Below are 17,014 nucleotides of genomic sequence, written 5' to 3'. Positions count from 1 at the left end.
GAGTTCAGGTTGCAGGAGACAGTAAGCTCTTTAAGACAGGGACTGTCTTTCCTGTTGGTACAGCACCTACCACAATGGAGCCCATTCTCATCTGGCCCCTAAGCCCTGCTGTTCTAAATATGATAAATAATCTGTGGTTTTGAGGGCATGTTACTTTTCAAGGACATTAGAGTTAAATAAAAAAAAGTTAGAAACTCACAAAATGCAGTTAAGGTTCCACTTGCAAGCAAGATATCCAGACTACCTTAACTTCTTGTAGTGATGCAGTGATGGGGGTGGGGACGGATTCTGCAAATAAAGCTGTATTATCACTATTGGAGGGAACTTTTGTAAAATCTAGCATTATGTGATGGATGCAGTTCTCTGTACACTTACTATATGGCAGCCATGTTTTGACATCCAGTATCAAATATGTCAGTTTCTGCAGTTGTGATCAGGAATGTTCCTGAATTTTCTGTACATTCTGGAAAATTGCTAGGTAAATATGTGCAACAATCCCTGTGAAATACTCACTAGTACCCATGTACTAGTACTCACAACCCAATGTATACCTATAATACAGTCTACGATTAGGCATTGTTGATTTTGATGGAGTTACATGAGAGAGAACGTGATTTAACTGAATGAAGAATCAGACCCAGTTTCTCCTTCACCTTCGCATGGAGCTCTCATTCATGTCCATGAACTTGACATTTACCTAAAGCAATATATGGCCCTTGACTTCAGGAGTCCGTGCAATTTTAACTCTATTTCCTTTCTTCTTATTTTGTCTATCTCTATAAAGCAGATGTTAAGAACCTGGTCAAACTGTGAGGAGCACAAAGTATTCAGTAGAACCAGGTGTAGTGGGCCTTAATTCTATTTAAAGGGAATGGCTAACATTTCATTTTTTCACATTTTTATTTCAATCTTCTCTACAAGAACTTACCTTGTGACACTGGTGTGTCATTGATGGTTCTTGCCAGTCACTGCTCTGTCTGTGGTAGTCAGCTCTGGGTTATTAGGAAGAGTGGCCCCTTCAGAGAGTCCTTGGTGGTATTCTTCTGTGTAACTGCATGAGGTTGTGCTGCACTGCGTAGATTCATTACTTTGCAATGGTTTGTCCAGTGAACTGTTTGTGCAGGCTTGTGAAAAATCATTGGGTACAGCTGAGCAAACAGAGTTGAAGAGAGGTAAAAATGTTGGCCTACTAAGGGGTGTCATGCTGTTAGAGTCACTTGGTCTAGGTTCAGATGTAAAGTCTTTTATGTAAGAGAGGGCTTGATTATTTAACTGGGCATATTCAAAATTTATTTTGCTCCTGGTGACCTGACTCATATGATCTAGGATATTTGTTCTGTGTTTCTGATCTTTAGAGCAAATTAATTCCTTATTTTGTTTCAACTGATATGGATTACTGGCTTTGAGGCTTGTCTCATAATTATCTTGGTTTGTGTGAGGGAGACCAGGGTGTTCTAAACTCTGGGTGATACAGTTGCATTCATTCTGCAACAATATTTTGTTTTTGTATTGAGACATCTTACAAATTATGTTGTTCATTTCATTCCCGATGCATTTGTCTTCCAGATGTTTGTTTTCATAGCTGATTTTTAAGGATGCAACTTGAGTGACACAACGTTCCAGAAGCTGCACTATAGTAGTGTCGCTGTCCCTTTGTGTGGGGCTGATGTAGCTTTGAAAATGTCTCAGAGTAAGAGGCTGCATTGGCTTGTCGCAGGAAATAGACAAGGAATGATATATTGTTTTATTGCTATCTGCTGTCTCTAGGGAATCCATTGGGGAAGTTGCTGCAGTCATATAAGAATAACAGGATTCTACTTCCTGGCTATCATTTAACGAAGGATTTTGAGAGCTCTGGCAAGCAGGCTCCATGTTCAGGTTGCCTGTTAATGGGGCTTTATCTCCAGGTCCCTTGCATTCTCCTAAAACTGGCATCTTCTCTTTTTCAGACAAACAGGTCCCTAAAGTGTCTGCAATAGCTTGTGATCTTGGCCCATTACCTGATGTGCTGTTGGCTTCCTGAAGGCCAGACACATTACATGAGTCCTCAGGGCAGTTTCCTTCCCTTATCTGAGAATGCCCATTAGCTGTGTGAGGCCAAGAAACCTCCCTTTGGTCTTTTTCAGCCACGCCCCCTAAACACGTCTGGACCGTGTCATTGTCATTAACCAAAGAAGACTTTGGATTAGAAATATCAGTTTCTCCCTTGGTTGGTTTTTCCTCCTCAGCTGCTATGTGCTCACTCTGGCATAGACTGGGACTACAGGAGACCAATGGATTGCCACTTTTTTCCAGCTGTAATTCGGGACTCCTAATTGGGTCCGTGGGGGAAACCAATCCTGGGTTTTTTCGTAGCCAGTTTATTATCCCCATGGTCAGTGAGAGTTCAGTATCACAGAGCTTTAACAAGCATTCCTTACCTTTCCATGTGCTCTGAAGAAACCCCTGGCTAATGATGTCAACAGCTGGCTGTGAAGCCATATTCTCCTCTGCTCCCACATGAAAGCTGTAAATCGACAAAGGGATTTCAATGGCCTGGTCTGAAATGCTTTCTGACATACACAGCTCATCGTCAAGGACTGGGCTTATTTTGGCTTCATTGGGATCATAGAATAGTTCATAAAGGGCATCGCCACTGTAACTGTCTCTGGGAAATCTACCTGGAACCCCAGGAGTCTGAGCCTCCTTCATTTCATCATCCTGCCCAGGAGAGAATGAATCATAGTATCCTTCATCACTGGTGGAGGTGGATTCTTGGTGGTCACTTTTTGGTGTCCCTGTATCTACGGAGCTTTCTTTGGAACTGTCAGGATCTTTATCAGGTGACACCAGCAGGTCAGTCATTGAAGCAGCAGCTTCACGTTTAGTCTTTCCCAAGTCAGGACTGGGTATCTTCAACAACCTCCTATCAAATAACGTGCTCTGATGTAATCGCACTGACTTGTTGATGTTATCCCAAAATTTTGCAAAGTCAGCTGCTTCGTTTTGGGCAGGGGACGCCAGCTGTTCCACCCCACCTTGAAAAGACCCCAGGGCAGGGCTCTCTTTGTGCTTGGATCGCCTCATCAGCACTTCTTTGCTGCTCTCCAGGTCCAAATGAGCAGAGCTCTCATCTGCAAAGATTTCCCCACATCCAGTGAGCGAGTCAAAGCTCTTCAGAGAAGCTACATCTTCACACAGAGCATTGCAGTAGTCATAGGAGGAGTCGGACTGCATTTCACTGTCGGAGAGGTCTTGTGCCAAGCAGTCAGCTGCAAAGGTTTCTCTGGGTTTGAAAAGATACTTCCCAAGCCTGCCTGAGAGCTCGCTCTTCCACGCTGGAGAAGGCAGCCTCTTGCCTTTCTCAACCAGCAGGGTTAGGCTCTCTGGTTTATTTTTTTTCATGTGAAATATATCCCGGAGCCCTTTTTTAGACCTCTTAAGGGAAATCCTCTTCCTGGGAATGCTTTTTGCTACAGCTGGTACAAAAGGCATCTGTGGCACAAAGTTTCTATAATCTATCATCTGCTGACTGCTGTAAGTGGACTGGCTTGGGCTGACCACGGACTCTTTCTTACCACTGGAATTCAGGGTGCTCCCCACCCCAGAAAAGCTGATGCTATTGACAAGTCGCCCTTTACTTCTTCCTGGAGCTGAGGAGCCCTCCTTGTAAGCTTTATCGCTGTGGTTGCATTGTTCTGTTTTGTCTACCTCTATCACACAATCATGGGTTTTACTCTTTCTTACCAGTTTGTAGGAAGACCCAGATGTCACGAAGATGTTTTCACTAGCCCCGCTCCTTGTCGTTGTATTAGAAAATCGGTCATATTTGTGTGTGGCCAAACTTGCTGGTTGGACCACTTCACTTTTGCTCCCCTCAACTGCTACCCTTTTGTCTTTTCCTAGATCATCCTTGTCTGTAGGAATCTCATCCACCAATGGCGCTTTCTCAGAAGTCAGCTGCAAACTTGATTTTATGAAGGTCTTTCCTCTCCTTAGCTCCATGCTGCTTCATCACATTTGTTTCTGTAGAGGAAACAGCAGAACAAAATCTTAGAATCTGGCTAGCAGTGTGCTTTCAGCTAACAAAGGACCCATATGGATTTGGGGTATGTTTCCCAAACAACTGGAACCCCACTTGAACTTTGTATATTTTGAAGAAAATCTAGAGAAAAGGACAGGGGGAAATCAGCAATATTAGAACTGATTTAATTTCTTGAGAGACTTCAGTCAATAACTCATGGTGTTGCTTGAAAAAGAGTTCAAGTGAAACACGGGAGGGGGGAGGGTGTTGCTTGTAAGGTTTGCAAAGGTCTGAAAGAATCAGCAGGGAGAACAGGTCACTCTAGGTTGGTGGCTAGTTGGCCTGATTGCTTTTGAAACTGTCAAGCTGCTGAGCTTTCAGATACAGGATCAAGGCCATGATAGAGCAGCTCAAAGGGAAGAGATGCTATTCTAAAAGTGGAAGTGGCACTGGGGAACAATGAGGATTGGTGGATACCCAAGGAACTTTTATGCGAAAGGCCTGCTTTGGAGAGGTGATTGTTCATTAACTTATGCCTTTGATTAGATCAAGGGATGAGGAAGATCCCAAGTGGGGAAAGCTCCAGGGGTGTAAAATATAACACAGGAGATTTTGGTTTTACATGGAAAATCTCTGCAAATCCCTGCCTGTACATCCTGAACTGGTCTTTTATTGGAATGCATGCTGAAACTGAATTACAGTTCTTGCTTCTGCTGAAGTGTGTGAAAGGGACATGCTCAGCACTAGCACCACCTACTGGTTGGGAGGGAGTACGGCAGGTTGTTTTCCTGTTGGGAGTCCCCTTTTATTACCACAAATCTGTGCTGCGGTGGTCTGTCCTTCCAGTGACGCTGCCCTCTGGCCAGGTCACATTCACAAGTCTATGCCTTTTGGGGTATGTATAAAGAGTCCAGCAGTGGGAGGAGGAGTCTTTGCAATTAAGCAGGAGGCCTCAGGACTCCCCTCCATCTTGGGTTGAGATCTCACAGCCCACATCCTTTTATCATCAGGGTCTTCTCCCCACAAATAGGTTCCCTCTCGAAGGATAAACTTCTGTAGTCGTCCATACTTAAAGGTTAGTAGAGGAGCCTGGGCCCACCCTCTCCACCAGGCTAAGATCCAGGGCCTAATGGCGGGCAGCTACATCCTAAATCCTGGGGTGCTATGCAGCTGCCTCCCTGGATCACTTCCCACCAGTCCCCTCTCTTCCCCCAGGGTAAAGCAAAAAAGAGAAACACAAGGATAAAGTCTCTAACCTCCAGAGTGTGTCAGGTCCTTTTTTGTAGGCATGGACAGGTCACTACAGTCAGGCCTCAGGCAGCAAGAGCTCCTAGGTTGCCCCTTCTCAGAAGCCCAGCATGTAGGTCAGCTTATCTGCCTGCTTTTGAGCTGCTCTGCTTCCCTTTTAAAGCTCCTTCTCCAGCCTGTGCAGGCATAGCAGGTATGGTGGGGTGAGTGAGGCAACCTGGGCGCAGAGCAGCTCTCTAACCCCTACTTTTCCAGTGGGGGATTTGTACGCCTTATCACAGATTGCAATCTATAATTTTCTGTAGTGCTACTTTTATTATAAAAAAATCAAAAGTAGCTTTTATAAAAGGCACCACTAAGTATCACTAAACAGTCGGACTGGCTTGACAAACCTTTTTAAGTGTACAATGACCAACTATAGTACATAGATGCATTGGCAAAACATATGCACACTGGTTACTTTTAAATGCAAATGCATTGCATAGTTCATTGCAAACTTGGGGTCTACACTTGTATGATACAGTGTTCAGTACAGTTGATGTTTGCATGCAGTACATAAACACTTAACTAAAATACTCATAAAAGTGTTATGCCATAGTCAACTCTCCTGGAATTATTTCATAAATAGACAGCACTTGTTTCTCCTCCTCCCTGTGCCAGTGTAAATCAGAAGTAAAGCAATGGGATTATAGCTGCATAATTCAGAACAGAATCAAACTCATCATGCAAACTCCTGTGCAAACAAAATTCTTATTGGACAAAAGGAGTGGCCCAGATTTTTATTCAAAGGCCTATTCTTTTAAAAAAAAAATCCCTTCAGATCTGCACTGAATTAAACCTCAGTTTAGAATTAAATTCTCTAGTTCTGCATCATTTACACATACACTAAAACTAAAATCATCTGGGCCCTGAAAGTCAGCAGTAATTGAGAATGAATTACTGCCCATTAAAAGATGCATTAGCAGCACACTGTTACATCCAACACTCATTGATAAACCATGCCACAGCTACACTAGCAGAATAAATAACTGCCAGTGTTTCAAAGAAGGTGTATAAACATGGGGCCAGCCTCGGATCCAGCTCTTCCTTCCTGACTTGTACTGGGTGCAGGTGGTTTTTAAACCAGCTTTTTCTGCACCCTCCCCCCAGTCGTGAGCTTGGCACAATCTGAAGACATAACCTGGAGCAGTCTTAGGGCTCCTTTAAATTGTAGCAACTGCCCATGGCCTCTAAGAGGATGTTCTGTCAGCTGAATCTGACTATCCTCCCAGAATGGACAGGTAGGTGCGGAGGAGCACATGGTTTGGACAGAGACATACCTTAGGGGAGGATTTATTAATGGAGATTCTCTGTGTCCTAGTAAGGAGGAGAGGATGGAAGGTGATAAAATAAAGGTAAGAGCTGATAAGAAACAATCAAATGAAAAAAAGTCCCATTCAATTATATCCCGTAATGGCAGACAGCTAAAAAGTGACAAGTTTAAGTCTAAATAATAAGATGGGTGAACTTGAGTGCCTCATGTTGAATGAGAATATTGATGTTAGAGGCATCACAGAAACTTGGTGGAACGAGGATAATCAATGAGACACAGTAATAGCAAAGTACAAAATAGATTGGAAGGACAGAACAGGTCAGGGAGTGGCACAATATATATGAATGAAAGCAGAGTCAAATGAAGTAAAAATCTTAAATGAATCAAACTGTACCATAGAATCTCTATGGATAGTAGTTCCATGCTTGAATAATAAGAATATAGCAGCATGGATATACTACTGACCACCTGACCAGGATGGTGATAGTGACTGTGAAATGCTCAGGGAAATTAGAGAGGCTATTAAAATAAAAAACACAATAATAATGAGGGATTTCAACTATCCCCATATTGACTGGGTACATGTCACCTCAGGACAGGATGCAGAGATAAAGTTTGACACCTTACATGACTGCTTCTTCGAGCAGCTAGTCCTGGAACCCACAATGGGGAAGGGAATCTTCAGGCAGCCAGATCCATGGCCATCCAGTGGCATAAAGCAATTTTTAGTAGAGGCTCTGGTATGGCCTACAATCAGCATATTTATAACACCGGGGAAGGCAGGAAATAGTAGCAAACTTTAGGGTGATGTGTGACTGCATATATGCACAGTGTGTAGAATATGGAATACATGATGGTGTGGTGATAGATAAAGGTTTTATCAGCATGATTTTGATGTAGCCATGTTACTCATAGATGGGAATGTGAGTTCTTCAGATCATCTGTAATGAATGCTAATAAATACTTTTCTACCTCACTACACCTTTGCATATTTGTACATCTCACTGATGCTACAGAAAAGTTAGTTTACAGACGTTTTAGAGTTCTTAGGAAAAGGCTTTTGGGATGTTTTTGCACCCCTTTGCTGCAAAGAGCAGTGTTGTTTACCATGAATCCAATTGTGCAGAATTGAGAAGGAGCCATAAAAACCTGCTAGAAATAGCTGAAGCAAGCTTTCCTGCAACTTAATAATGTCATGAACCTGAGGTTTCCAAGATGTCAGACTCTTCTAGTGCTGGAAGTAGATGCTGGGTCTCCAAGGGAAAACGCAAATCTCAAAGGCTTGAAGCTCCCTGCTGGGTTGTTGAAGACTTCAATGTTGTATTATTTTTATGTCTAGAAAAACTGTGGCTGTCCCAGGACAGATTTTGCCTGTCCTAAGTCTTGGCAGGGTACTTTTTGGAGGAAATGCCACATTTAGGGAAGAAAGGAACATTTTTTCCCCTTGCAGATTAGCATGTTAAGGAAGGTAGCTGTTTGAAGCTGCTCATGGGTTGGAGTATTAGAATAAGTCCTACCTGGACTGGTGGCCAGAGAGCAACTAAAGTAATCAAAGGTGCGGGTTGAATTAAGTTGGAGGCAGAGATGCACTCACTACATACATGTTCACTGTCTAGCACCAGGAATGTTTTGGACAAGCTGTTTTTGAGTCACTTTACCTCCAGGAGTCTCCAGCTGATTAAAGGGCTTGCGGTATCAAACCTAGTTGGGCCTCTCAGGTTAAGTGTGTTAGAACCATGTGGGCACCCAAAGAGAGGGATGGTAGCAAAGGGATGCACTTGAGAGGGACAAAAGGGGTCTAAGGCATGATTGGTCTGGTAACTAGGACAGGAAATGCTGAAAGGTTTTCATAGATTCTTAGAGTTTGAAGCCAGATGGACACAATTACATCATCTAGTCTGACTTCCTGTATATCACAGGCCATTAAATTTCACCCGTTTACCCTTGTATTCGGCCCCATAACTTGTTTCACTAAAACATAACTTCCAGAAAGGAATCCAGTCCTGATCTGAAGACATAGGAGGTGGAGAATCCACCACTTCCCTTGGTAGCTTATTCCAGTGATTGATCACCCTCGCGGTTAAAATTTGTGCCTAACTTCCCATTTGATTATTTCTGGCTTCAGCTTCCATCCATTTTGTTTTTGTTATGCTTTTCGCTGCTCGCTTAAAATCCTCTAGTACCTGATACTAGCTCCTCCTGAAGCAAAGAATACGCTGCAATGAAATCACCACTTAGTCTTCTTTTTGATAAGCTAAAGGGATTGAGGTCTTAAAGTCTCTTATTGTAAAGTCCTCAAATAATTTTTGTGGCTCCTTTTTCTGTACCCTCTCCAATTTTAAAATGTGGACATCAGAACGGTACACGATAATCTGGTATCAGTCTAACTAATGCCACAAACCAAGATAAGTCCTCTTCCTGGTCCTATTTGCTACACCTTGTTTATACATCCAAGGATCACGTTATCTCTTTTGGCCACAGCATCACACTGAGAGCTCATGTTGAGTTGTTTGCCCATTCTGACTCCTACATCCTTTTCAGAGGCACTGCATTCCAGCATCTAGTCCCCCAGTCTGTAGCTGTGGCCCACATTCCTTATTTCTGGATGCATAACTTTGCATTTGGCTGTTAAAAGGCATATTGTTTGAATGGTCCAGTCTCCCAAGTCATCTGTATCTCTCTGCATGACTGCCCTACCCCTATTATTATTTACTATTTTGCCAATCTGTGTCATCTGCAAATGTTACCAACAGTGACTTTATATTTGCTTCCGGATATAGGTGAACATGTTAAATAGTGTAGGCCTACTACTGATCCCTGCGGAACCCCGCCAGAAACACTCCCATTCAAAAATTCTCCACTGACAGTTCTGTTTTGAGATCTGTCAGCTAGTTCTTAATGCATTTAATTGATTCTCTGTAGTGCTACTTTTGAAATCAGCATGTCATACAGTATCAAGTCAAACACCTTATAAAAGTCTAAGTAGACTACGTCTTCGTTTATTCACCAAACTTGTAATTTCAAAGAATGAAATTAGGTTTGTTTGACCAAAGCTATTTTCCATATAATCACATTGACTGGCATTACTTGTATTTCTGTCCTTTAATTCTTTATTAACTGAATTCTACATCCTTTATTTTGCCTGGGATTGATGACAAGCTAAGCACCCACTAGTTAGCTGGGTCATTCTGCTTGTCATTTGGGTCATTTGGCATAATACTAGTATGCTTCCAGTCTTCTGGAATCTCCCTGGTATTCCAAGATTTATTAAAAATTACTATCAGTGGGCCGTTTATCTCCTTAGTGAACTCTTTTAGGACTCTTAGGTATAAATTATCTGACCCTGGTAATTTTAAAAACATTTTATCCCTCATAGATGTTATCTAACATCCTCCTTGGACTGACTAACAGACTGGAAAGTTCTTCATTCTTATGTGATACAAGTCATTCTGCTTCTTTCCAAATACAGAATAGCAATACGAATTGAACACTTTTTTATGCATCATTATTAATTCTACCATCTCAGTCTAGTAATGACCATACTATTTTTTCCTTTTCCTGCCTGTGGGGCTGTGTCAATACCATGGAAACTGTACCATGAAAATGAGCTTAAAAGGTTAAAGACATTTTTAAGGTAAAGTTACAGTATATGCTTCCAGTGGTTATAGAATCCTAATCAAACTTCTGTAAAATGATTCTAGACTTTTGTAAATTTGTTCTTTTGTCTGTGGGTTGTCCTGACCTGTGTATTCAGCTGCAGCATTGCCTGTCTCCAGTCCTTTTCCATTATTTTACTCTTGCATTTAATTTCCACTTGTTTATCTTTTACTCCTACTAGAATAAAAAAAATTATGTCTGGGGACTGATTTTCATCTTTGTAAAGGAAATATGTTTTGCAATTAAAATTCACTCAAAATGACAAGAATCTTGGGAACTGGCTGTCAGCCCACTAAGACTTAATCCATTATGGTTTCAACAAGACTCTGTGTGTACTTTTCCTTCAAACTGCCCCATCTCCTTTCTTCTGGCATCAGTGGATTACTTATTAAATTAATTTAAGTAAGAGCCATAAATCTTTGCTGGACTACACTTAAATTGTTATCTACCACAGTCTTGGATGCAGACCTTTCTGCCCCTAAAGAAATGTTATGCTACTGTTGTGGGGAAACTGCCTTTCCCATCTATGAGATTGCTAGAGTGACACATACTTACTGGTCTTGATCACACTACTTAGTCTTAAGGTTTCACAGGCTTCTAAACAAGCAATTAAATCCAAAGGTTGGGTTGGCAAGTATAATACAAATAAAGTCTTGGAGTAAACACCATTCTGGAGTTGGAGAATATTGTTTTTAAAATTCAAAGACACTCCGTCAAACTTATAAGAGCCATCTATTATGCATCAGTTCACCCTGAGTGTTGGATCTCTTAAGATTTAGGCAGAATGGATATTATTGGGTTTACTCTTTGAGAACTAGCACAAGAGAGATGCTGGAAGTGTGAGGATGACTAGTGTTCCCATGGTTTGAGAATAATCCCAGCACACTGCCTTTCTGTAGAGATTTTAGAAGAATTGCTTTAACTTTAAGGGTGGATGTCAATTATTTTTAGTTGCTCTCCTATTGGAAAATATTTCTGCCTTGCATTTTCTACAGAAACAAAAAATTATTCCTGAGGGCCACAAAATTTTGGCAAAAATTTCAATATTCTTCGGTGCAACGCTGGGAAAATCAACCCATTTGGAGAATGAGTGTTGACATCAGTGAGGTTGCATGGCTATCATTAATAGCAGAAACTGGCTTAGGAACTAGAAATTTTAGATCAAAGCTTGAATCAATGCTGCTTCTCTTAGGCAAGGAAAAAGGAGAATTAGCCTTATGTGGCATTGTGACGTTATTGACATGAACTGTAACCATACAGATCATTGTTGCAACCACTGTTATATATTTGCAGCAAATATTGTACAAAGGTTCTCATGTGAGATGTCTATGAAGAGGTTATGATTTTCTGGTTATAATTATGCTATCTGTATGTGTGTACCATTTTTTGTAGCTGAAGTTATTAATATTGGCTATGTACTTGTATCTCAATGTGTTTGATTCTAAATAGCATTAGTGAAGCATTTGGTCAGATTCTTGAGAAAGGAATTTGCAAACTGAGTGCCCAATCAAGAAACACTTAACTGGCAATGGACCTTTGGAGACTCCAATCCACATAAGAAGTCTTCCTGGGAACGTTCAAGATAGCATGTGAGCAATGGCTGCCGCCTGCAAACTGAGTCATGCATGGACATGTGACTTGCCCATGTGACTCCAAACTCCATCTTGCTGCTGGGATTTTCCACAGTAAGAACAAAAGGGTATCCTTCTACAGGGCAAAGAATATAAAAGGCCCTGGAAACTCCTCCATTTTGTCTTCAATCCTGCTTCTTATTTCTGGAGGAACCTTGCTACAAACTGAAGCTCTAAACAAAGGACTGAATGACCCATCCCAGCTTTGGATACACTCCAGAGACTTCATTTGAACCTGCAGTTTATTCCATCTCTGCTACAAGCATGAACCAATAACTTTGCCTTTACTGTAGGCAATTGATTCCATTTAACCAATTTTAACTCTCATTTATATTTATTTATTTATTTCTATCAATAAACTTTTGGATTTTAGATTCTAAAGGATTGGCAACAGCTTGTTTTGTGGGTAAGATCTGACTTGTATATTGGTCTGGGGCTTGGTCCTTTGGGATTGAGAGAACCTTTTTCCTTTTACTGGAGTACAGGTTTTCATAACCATTTGTCCCCATAATGAGTGGCACTGGTAATGATGCTGGGAAACTGGAGTGTCTAAGGGAATTGCTTGTGTGACTTATGGTTAGCCAGTGGGGTGAGACCGAAGTCCTCTCTGTTAGGCTGGTGTGGTGTGCCCTATTGGGAAAGTAAACCCAGCCTTGGGCTGCAACTGCCCTGCTCCTAAGCAATTTGTCCTGAATTGATACTCTGTGTCCCGCCAGAGGCAGCATTGTTACAGGCATTTGTTCCAAAATCTTATTAGCTGTTGACTCTGGTCGTATGTATAATTGTGATGGGTTTTCACTGGAGACTACAAATGAGCAAAGTTAGGGAGAGTTTTTAGGAATTTTGTGGGAATTTTTTATTGCTCTTTTGTTATATTTAATGTAATAGTTTATTCTTAAACAGGAACACCATGAGAAGGAGGTGCCTACCCAGCCACATACTATATAGTGTCTAAACTTGCCCCTTTCCTAGGGTTTGATCTTATTAATTAAATCCATTGACAAACTTTTAAGGACAATATTCTTTCTAATTACTGATATTTTTAAAATTGAAAGGAAAAATCCAGTATGCATGTTTTTAGGGTAAAATGTTTGAGGTATCTAATTCCATTTTCAAAAGTGACTGACACTCAGATATGTAAGTCCACTGTGCTGAAGTCACTTTTGAAAATGGGTCTTGGATGCTTTCAAAAATATACTCCTTGCTCCAAAATAAAAACTGTGGTATGATGAAATTTTTTGACAAGAATATAATGGAAAATGTACGTGCTTAAAAACATTATTTTGAGGGTTTTTTAAACGGGTAACGCTCTGAAGTGAAACTTATTCTCAAAATTTTAATGAAGAATTTGAAGAATAGGAAATGACAAATAACTGAATGCTTCAGGAAGCCTACTATAGACTTTGCCATGCTGGCTAATTAACTTAGGAATATGCTGAGCTACTATGGTGATGAGTGCCAATCCAAAACCCTAAAAAAAGATTAACAAAGAAGTGTAAAGGGCTTAGTGCCCATAATTCCTATTAAAATCAATGGGTATTATAAATGCTTAGCACTTGTTCTAGATCAATTAACAGAGCATAAAGCAGAGTATATCATTTACTGAAGGGGCTCTGTGAAAGTAACTAAATTCTATTCTCCCAAACAAACACTTAACTCCCTTTACTAAAGGTCACAAAACAAAGCCAATGGAGAATTTTCCTACTATTAATAGGAACATGCAGTTCTTTTTCACTATTTATTGATAATTAAAAACATCCAAAGAAGTTCCCTGCTGAACCGCAATGATATTCTCTCTGCAGTTACTATAATACACAATTCTGTTTCTTAAAGGCAGATAGACATAATGTGCCCTCAAAGTGTAAACCAAAGAAGATTTTTAAAGCATTGCTCATCTTCTCACTTCTTAAATGGATTACTCTGCCAGTATCTTATTCCATTTCTCCTTTTTAAAAACGGCACTAATGATTCATGTTACAGAGGGAGGTTTGTTTTTAAATAAACCTCTGACATGCAGACCTATGCTGGGATCATACCACCTGCTTGGAGTATTCTTGTCATCATTATTAGTGGTTAAATGCTATCATTCCTCTTTATCACCTGCCTCTCTTGGGTAACCCAGAATACCTAATAATTTGCATATACATTTAGGTCAGGCTTTGCTTTTTCTCACTAAAAGACCTAAAGAGAAACACCATCATATATACACAATAAAATCTTACACATCACATCAGAATACTATAAGGATCTGTAATTAAATGTTTAATCTTATTAGCAATGTGCTACAGGAAAGTCTGAACCTTAAATTAATCACTGCCAGCTGCTCACTAAAGCTGAGATGTCAGTAGTAAAATTAAAGCCCTTGGTATGCAGAGCTCTGCAGTTTTGTGTGTTTAAACGTGCTGGGTACATATAAAAGATCAAAAAGGGTGAAGAAAAACAAGCATTCTTTCCCCCAGTTCATTGTACAGGGCATGTAAGCTGTAGAATCTCTACATGTTCAGCACAATGGCTAGCTCCTAGCCACCAGTTTCATTCCCTTGATTAGTCATCTGAACAGTGTCAGTAATTACAAGCACTTGCAGCTCTATGCCAAGGGAAAACAGGGAGAAAACTACACTGAGGAACATGGGAGGGAACCTTCCTGGCAAAACCTTTGCATTACTGTGCACAGCTCAGTTTTTCTTCTGCACCTGAAGCTGAGAGAAAGGTACTGGCTCGAAACATTTTTCCTTACACTTTGTGGGAGAGCAGCATAAACTCCAGCACAGTGAACTGTTTAACCATTAGCCTATTTCCAGGGAGAAAATAACTGCACAGAAATCTCTGTTGTGTACCTAAAAGGGAAACTGTGCCTTTATTACTTGCTGTGCCCAGCAGCCAGTTGTATCAGACAGCAAAGTGTTAACCTGGCCAGCCCTTGTCACCTTGAGTTATTTATTGCTTTAAAAGAGATTGAATGTGCACATCAAAAATGTATAAGAAAAGAAATAAAGGAAAATCTGTGCTCCATGCTAGTGTCAAAACAAGCAACCATCCCAAAATAATAGTCTGCCCCTTGGAGTCTCGTCGTAGGTGTCAGAGCAAAAGGAATTCTTTGCACGAACAGCTAACAATAAGGCAGATGACAAAAATCGTACTCACCATGTTTCACCATTCAGCATAATCCTCTCTACTATAGTCTTGTTGCTGAGGCTGAGAATCTTTATCCAGAGGCTCCTGTGATGCTTTTCACACTCTGAGGGGCTGTACTACTGCTGCTCTCCACTGGTATTCTCCACCTCCTATCTTTTCCTCCTCCTCCTTCCCCTTCCCTCATCCCCCACCCTCCAAACCTTCCAGCTTGTAGCTTGCTGTACCCTACATAGATCCTAGATTTCCCCGTGTAGCTTGATTTAGGCAAGATGTTTGTTTCAGCCTTCTGTTTGGTAGCAAGTAAATACCTCCATTGCTCAGGGGCAAAAATCGAAGGTAAACTAGAGAGCTCACAGCCAACATCCTGGTTATACTACACACATAACAGGTCTGGAATAATTCAGGAGCACATTTATTGTAATTGTATTTCTCCCATCAATTTTCATAGCTGACTGGAATACAAAAATACCAGTATGAACAGATACTTCTAGGTTATTACAATGCATCGCTGTTCAACATGTATTAAGATTATTGAAGTGTATCACCCTTTGAAGAAGTGATTTAAAGGGGACTGTTATGGAGAGAGACAGTGCCTTCACATATACTACTACTGATATTAAAGAAGGAATCTCACACTGGAGCAAACTGGGGACAGGAGGAGAAGGAATATTTTTACCAAAAAAATGTAATTGGCTAGTATTTGTCTTAGGTGGTTTTTTTTAAGTCACTGAACATGTTTTGTTTTAACCAGCTTTCCTTAGTAAGTCAGTCCAGTTTTTGCCTGATTTTGCAGTGAAGGTAAAATTAGGGGTTATATCAGAGGTGCTGGAATAATGAGTATAGTGATGGGTGCTGAGAGCCATTGACCCAAACTGTAAACCCTGCATATAGTGGAACAACTTCAAGTCAGGGGGTGCTGCAGTATTCTTTGTACCTTTTAGTTCCAGCACCTACATATCATATCACAGTCTGTTTATGGAAATGAATTTAATATCAAAATATTGGGGCTTAAATTCCATGTCAGTGTTGAACTAGATCCTCTTCCTTTCTTCTCTTTCCTCTGCCCCTCCCCCCCCCCCAAAATATTCTAGCCAGGGAGGGGTTGAAAATTGGACAGAATCCCATATTTTTAAAGGGAGGTTAATTATACAACCTTGATCCCCTGTACCTCTCCTCCTGGCCTTCATCTTCGCCATTCCCGTCTCCTCTCCCCTTGGTTGTAGCAGTTCCCTGGGTTGGGGCCTGACAGGGATTCTCATATGAGGATTCTCCTAAAAACAAAACAGTGTTTATACATAATGGTCTAAAACACTCCGGTAACACTAGTGTGAGCTGTAGCTTAGGACCGTACTTTATATGTGGGTGTGACGGTTCTCAGTGTACCTTGTTACCACTGCCTCTAGTGAGAGGTAGCCTTGCTCATGATGGCTGGGTGTTAGCTCCCTAACACCACCAGACTATTAGCAACTCCAAGTGCCCTCCTCTGGGCTTTGCCAGCCCTGTCTTCACCCTACAGGCTAACAAGAGGTGCGCCCCAATCCCCAAGTCCCTCTGAATCATTCCCCTGTGATATCCAGCCCCTAACACTGGCTACTCACAGGAATCCCAGATCCTTTGCCCCCAAAGGAGCAGTGTGCCCCTGTTTTACCTGAAACCCAACAGCATCTGTAATAAAACAAGAGAAGGCTTATTTAAGAAAGAACAGGGATTCAACTAAAGCCAAGAGAGAGCAGCAGAAATAAATGGTTACAATGCTAAACAAAATGATAAAGCACAAAGTAGGGCCTACACTTAATAGCTACCTTTCCTATGTAATACACTAGGTTTTCCTTTCAAAATTCAGTCTGTTGCACAGTTAGATGGCTTCACAGGAACCAGGATCCAAACTTCCATGAAAAACACTCCCAGTCTGCAAGCCGTTTCTCCAGTGAACGGATACAGAATGTGAGTGTCTGTCCCCATCCTGTGTCAGACGGAAACAGTCGTTTGTCTTTATTCAGAGACACGGTGCTCTCCTGTCTTTTGTAA

At 41.1% G+C, this 17,014-nt stretch overlaps 1 protein-coding gene across 3 annotated transcripts in view; it reads right to left on the bottom strand.

The window, feature by feature from the left end:
* The window catches only part of AMER3 (APC membrane recruitment protein 3), a 64,818-nt gene extending 49,730 nt beyond the window's left edge, over positions 1-15,088 (bottom strand). For 2 of the 3 annotated variants that reach the window (XR_004002087.1, XM_030576254.1), the window contains exons 1-2: positions 14,996-15,088; positions 929-4,005 (exon numbers count right to left, since the gene is read on the bottom strand). Coding sequence is in view for 1 of the 3 variants with exons in the window: in XM_030576254.1 (XP_030432114.1) it covers positions 946-3,984 (3,039 nt within the window). In the remaining 2 variants the exon portion in view is untranslated. Of the gene's footprint in view, positions 1-199; positions 289-928; positions 4,006-14,995 lie in introns of all 3 variants that reach the window. The other variant, XR_004002088.1, reaches the window with a different exon arrangement.
* Positions 15,089-17,014: the final 1,926 nt, after the last annotated feature.

This window comes from Gopherus evgoodei, chromosome 9 (genome assembly GCF_007399415.2).
Source record: "Gopherus evgoodei ecotype Sinaloan lineage chromosome 9, rGopEvg1_v1.p, whole genome shotgun sequence".
Taxonomy (NCBI): Eukaryota; Metazoa; Chordata; order Testudines; family Testudinidae; genus Gopherus; species Gopherus evgoodei.
This window is presented reverse-complemented; position numbering and strand designations above follow the sequence as displayed.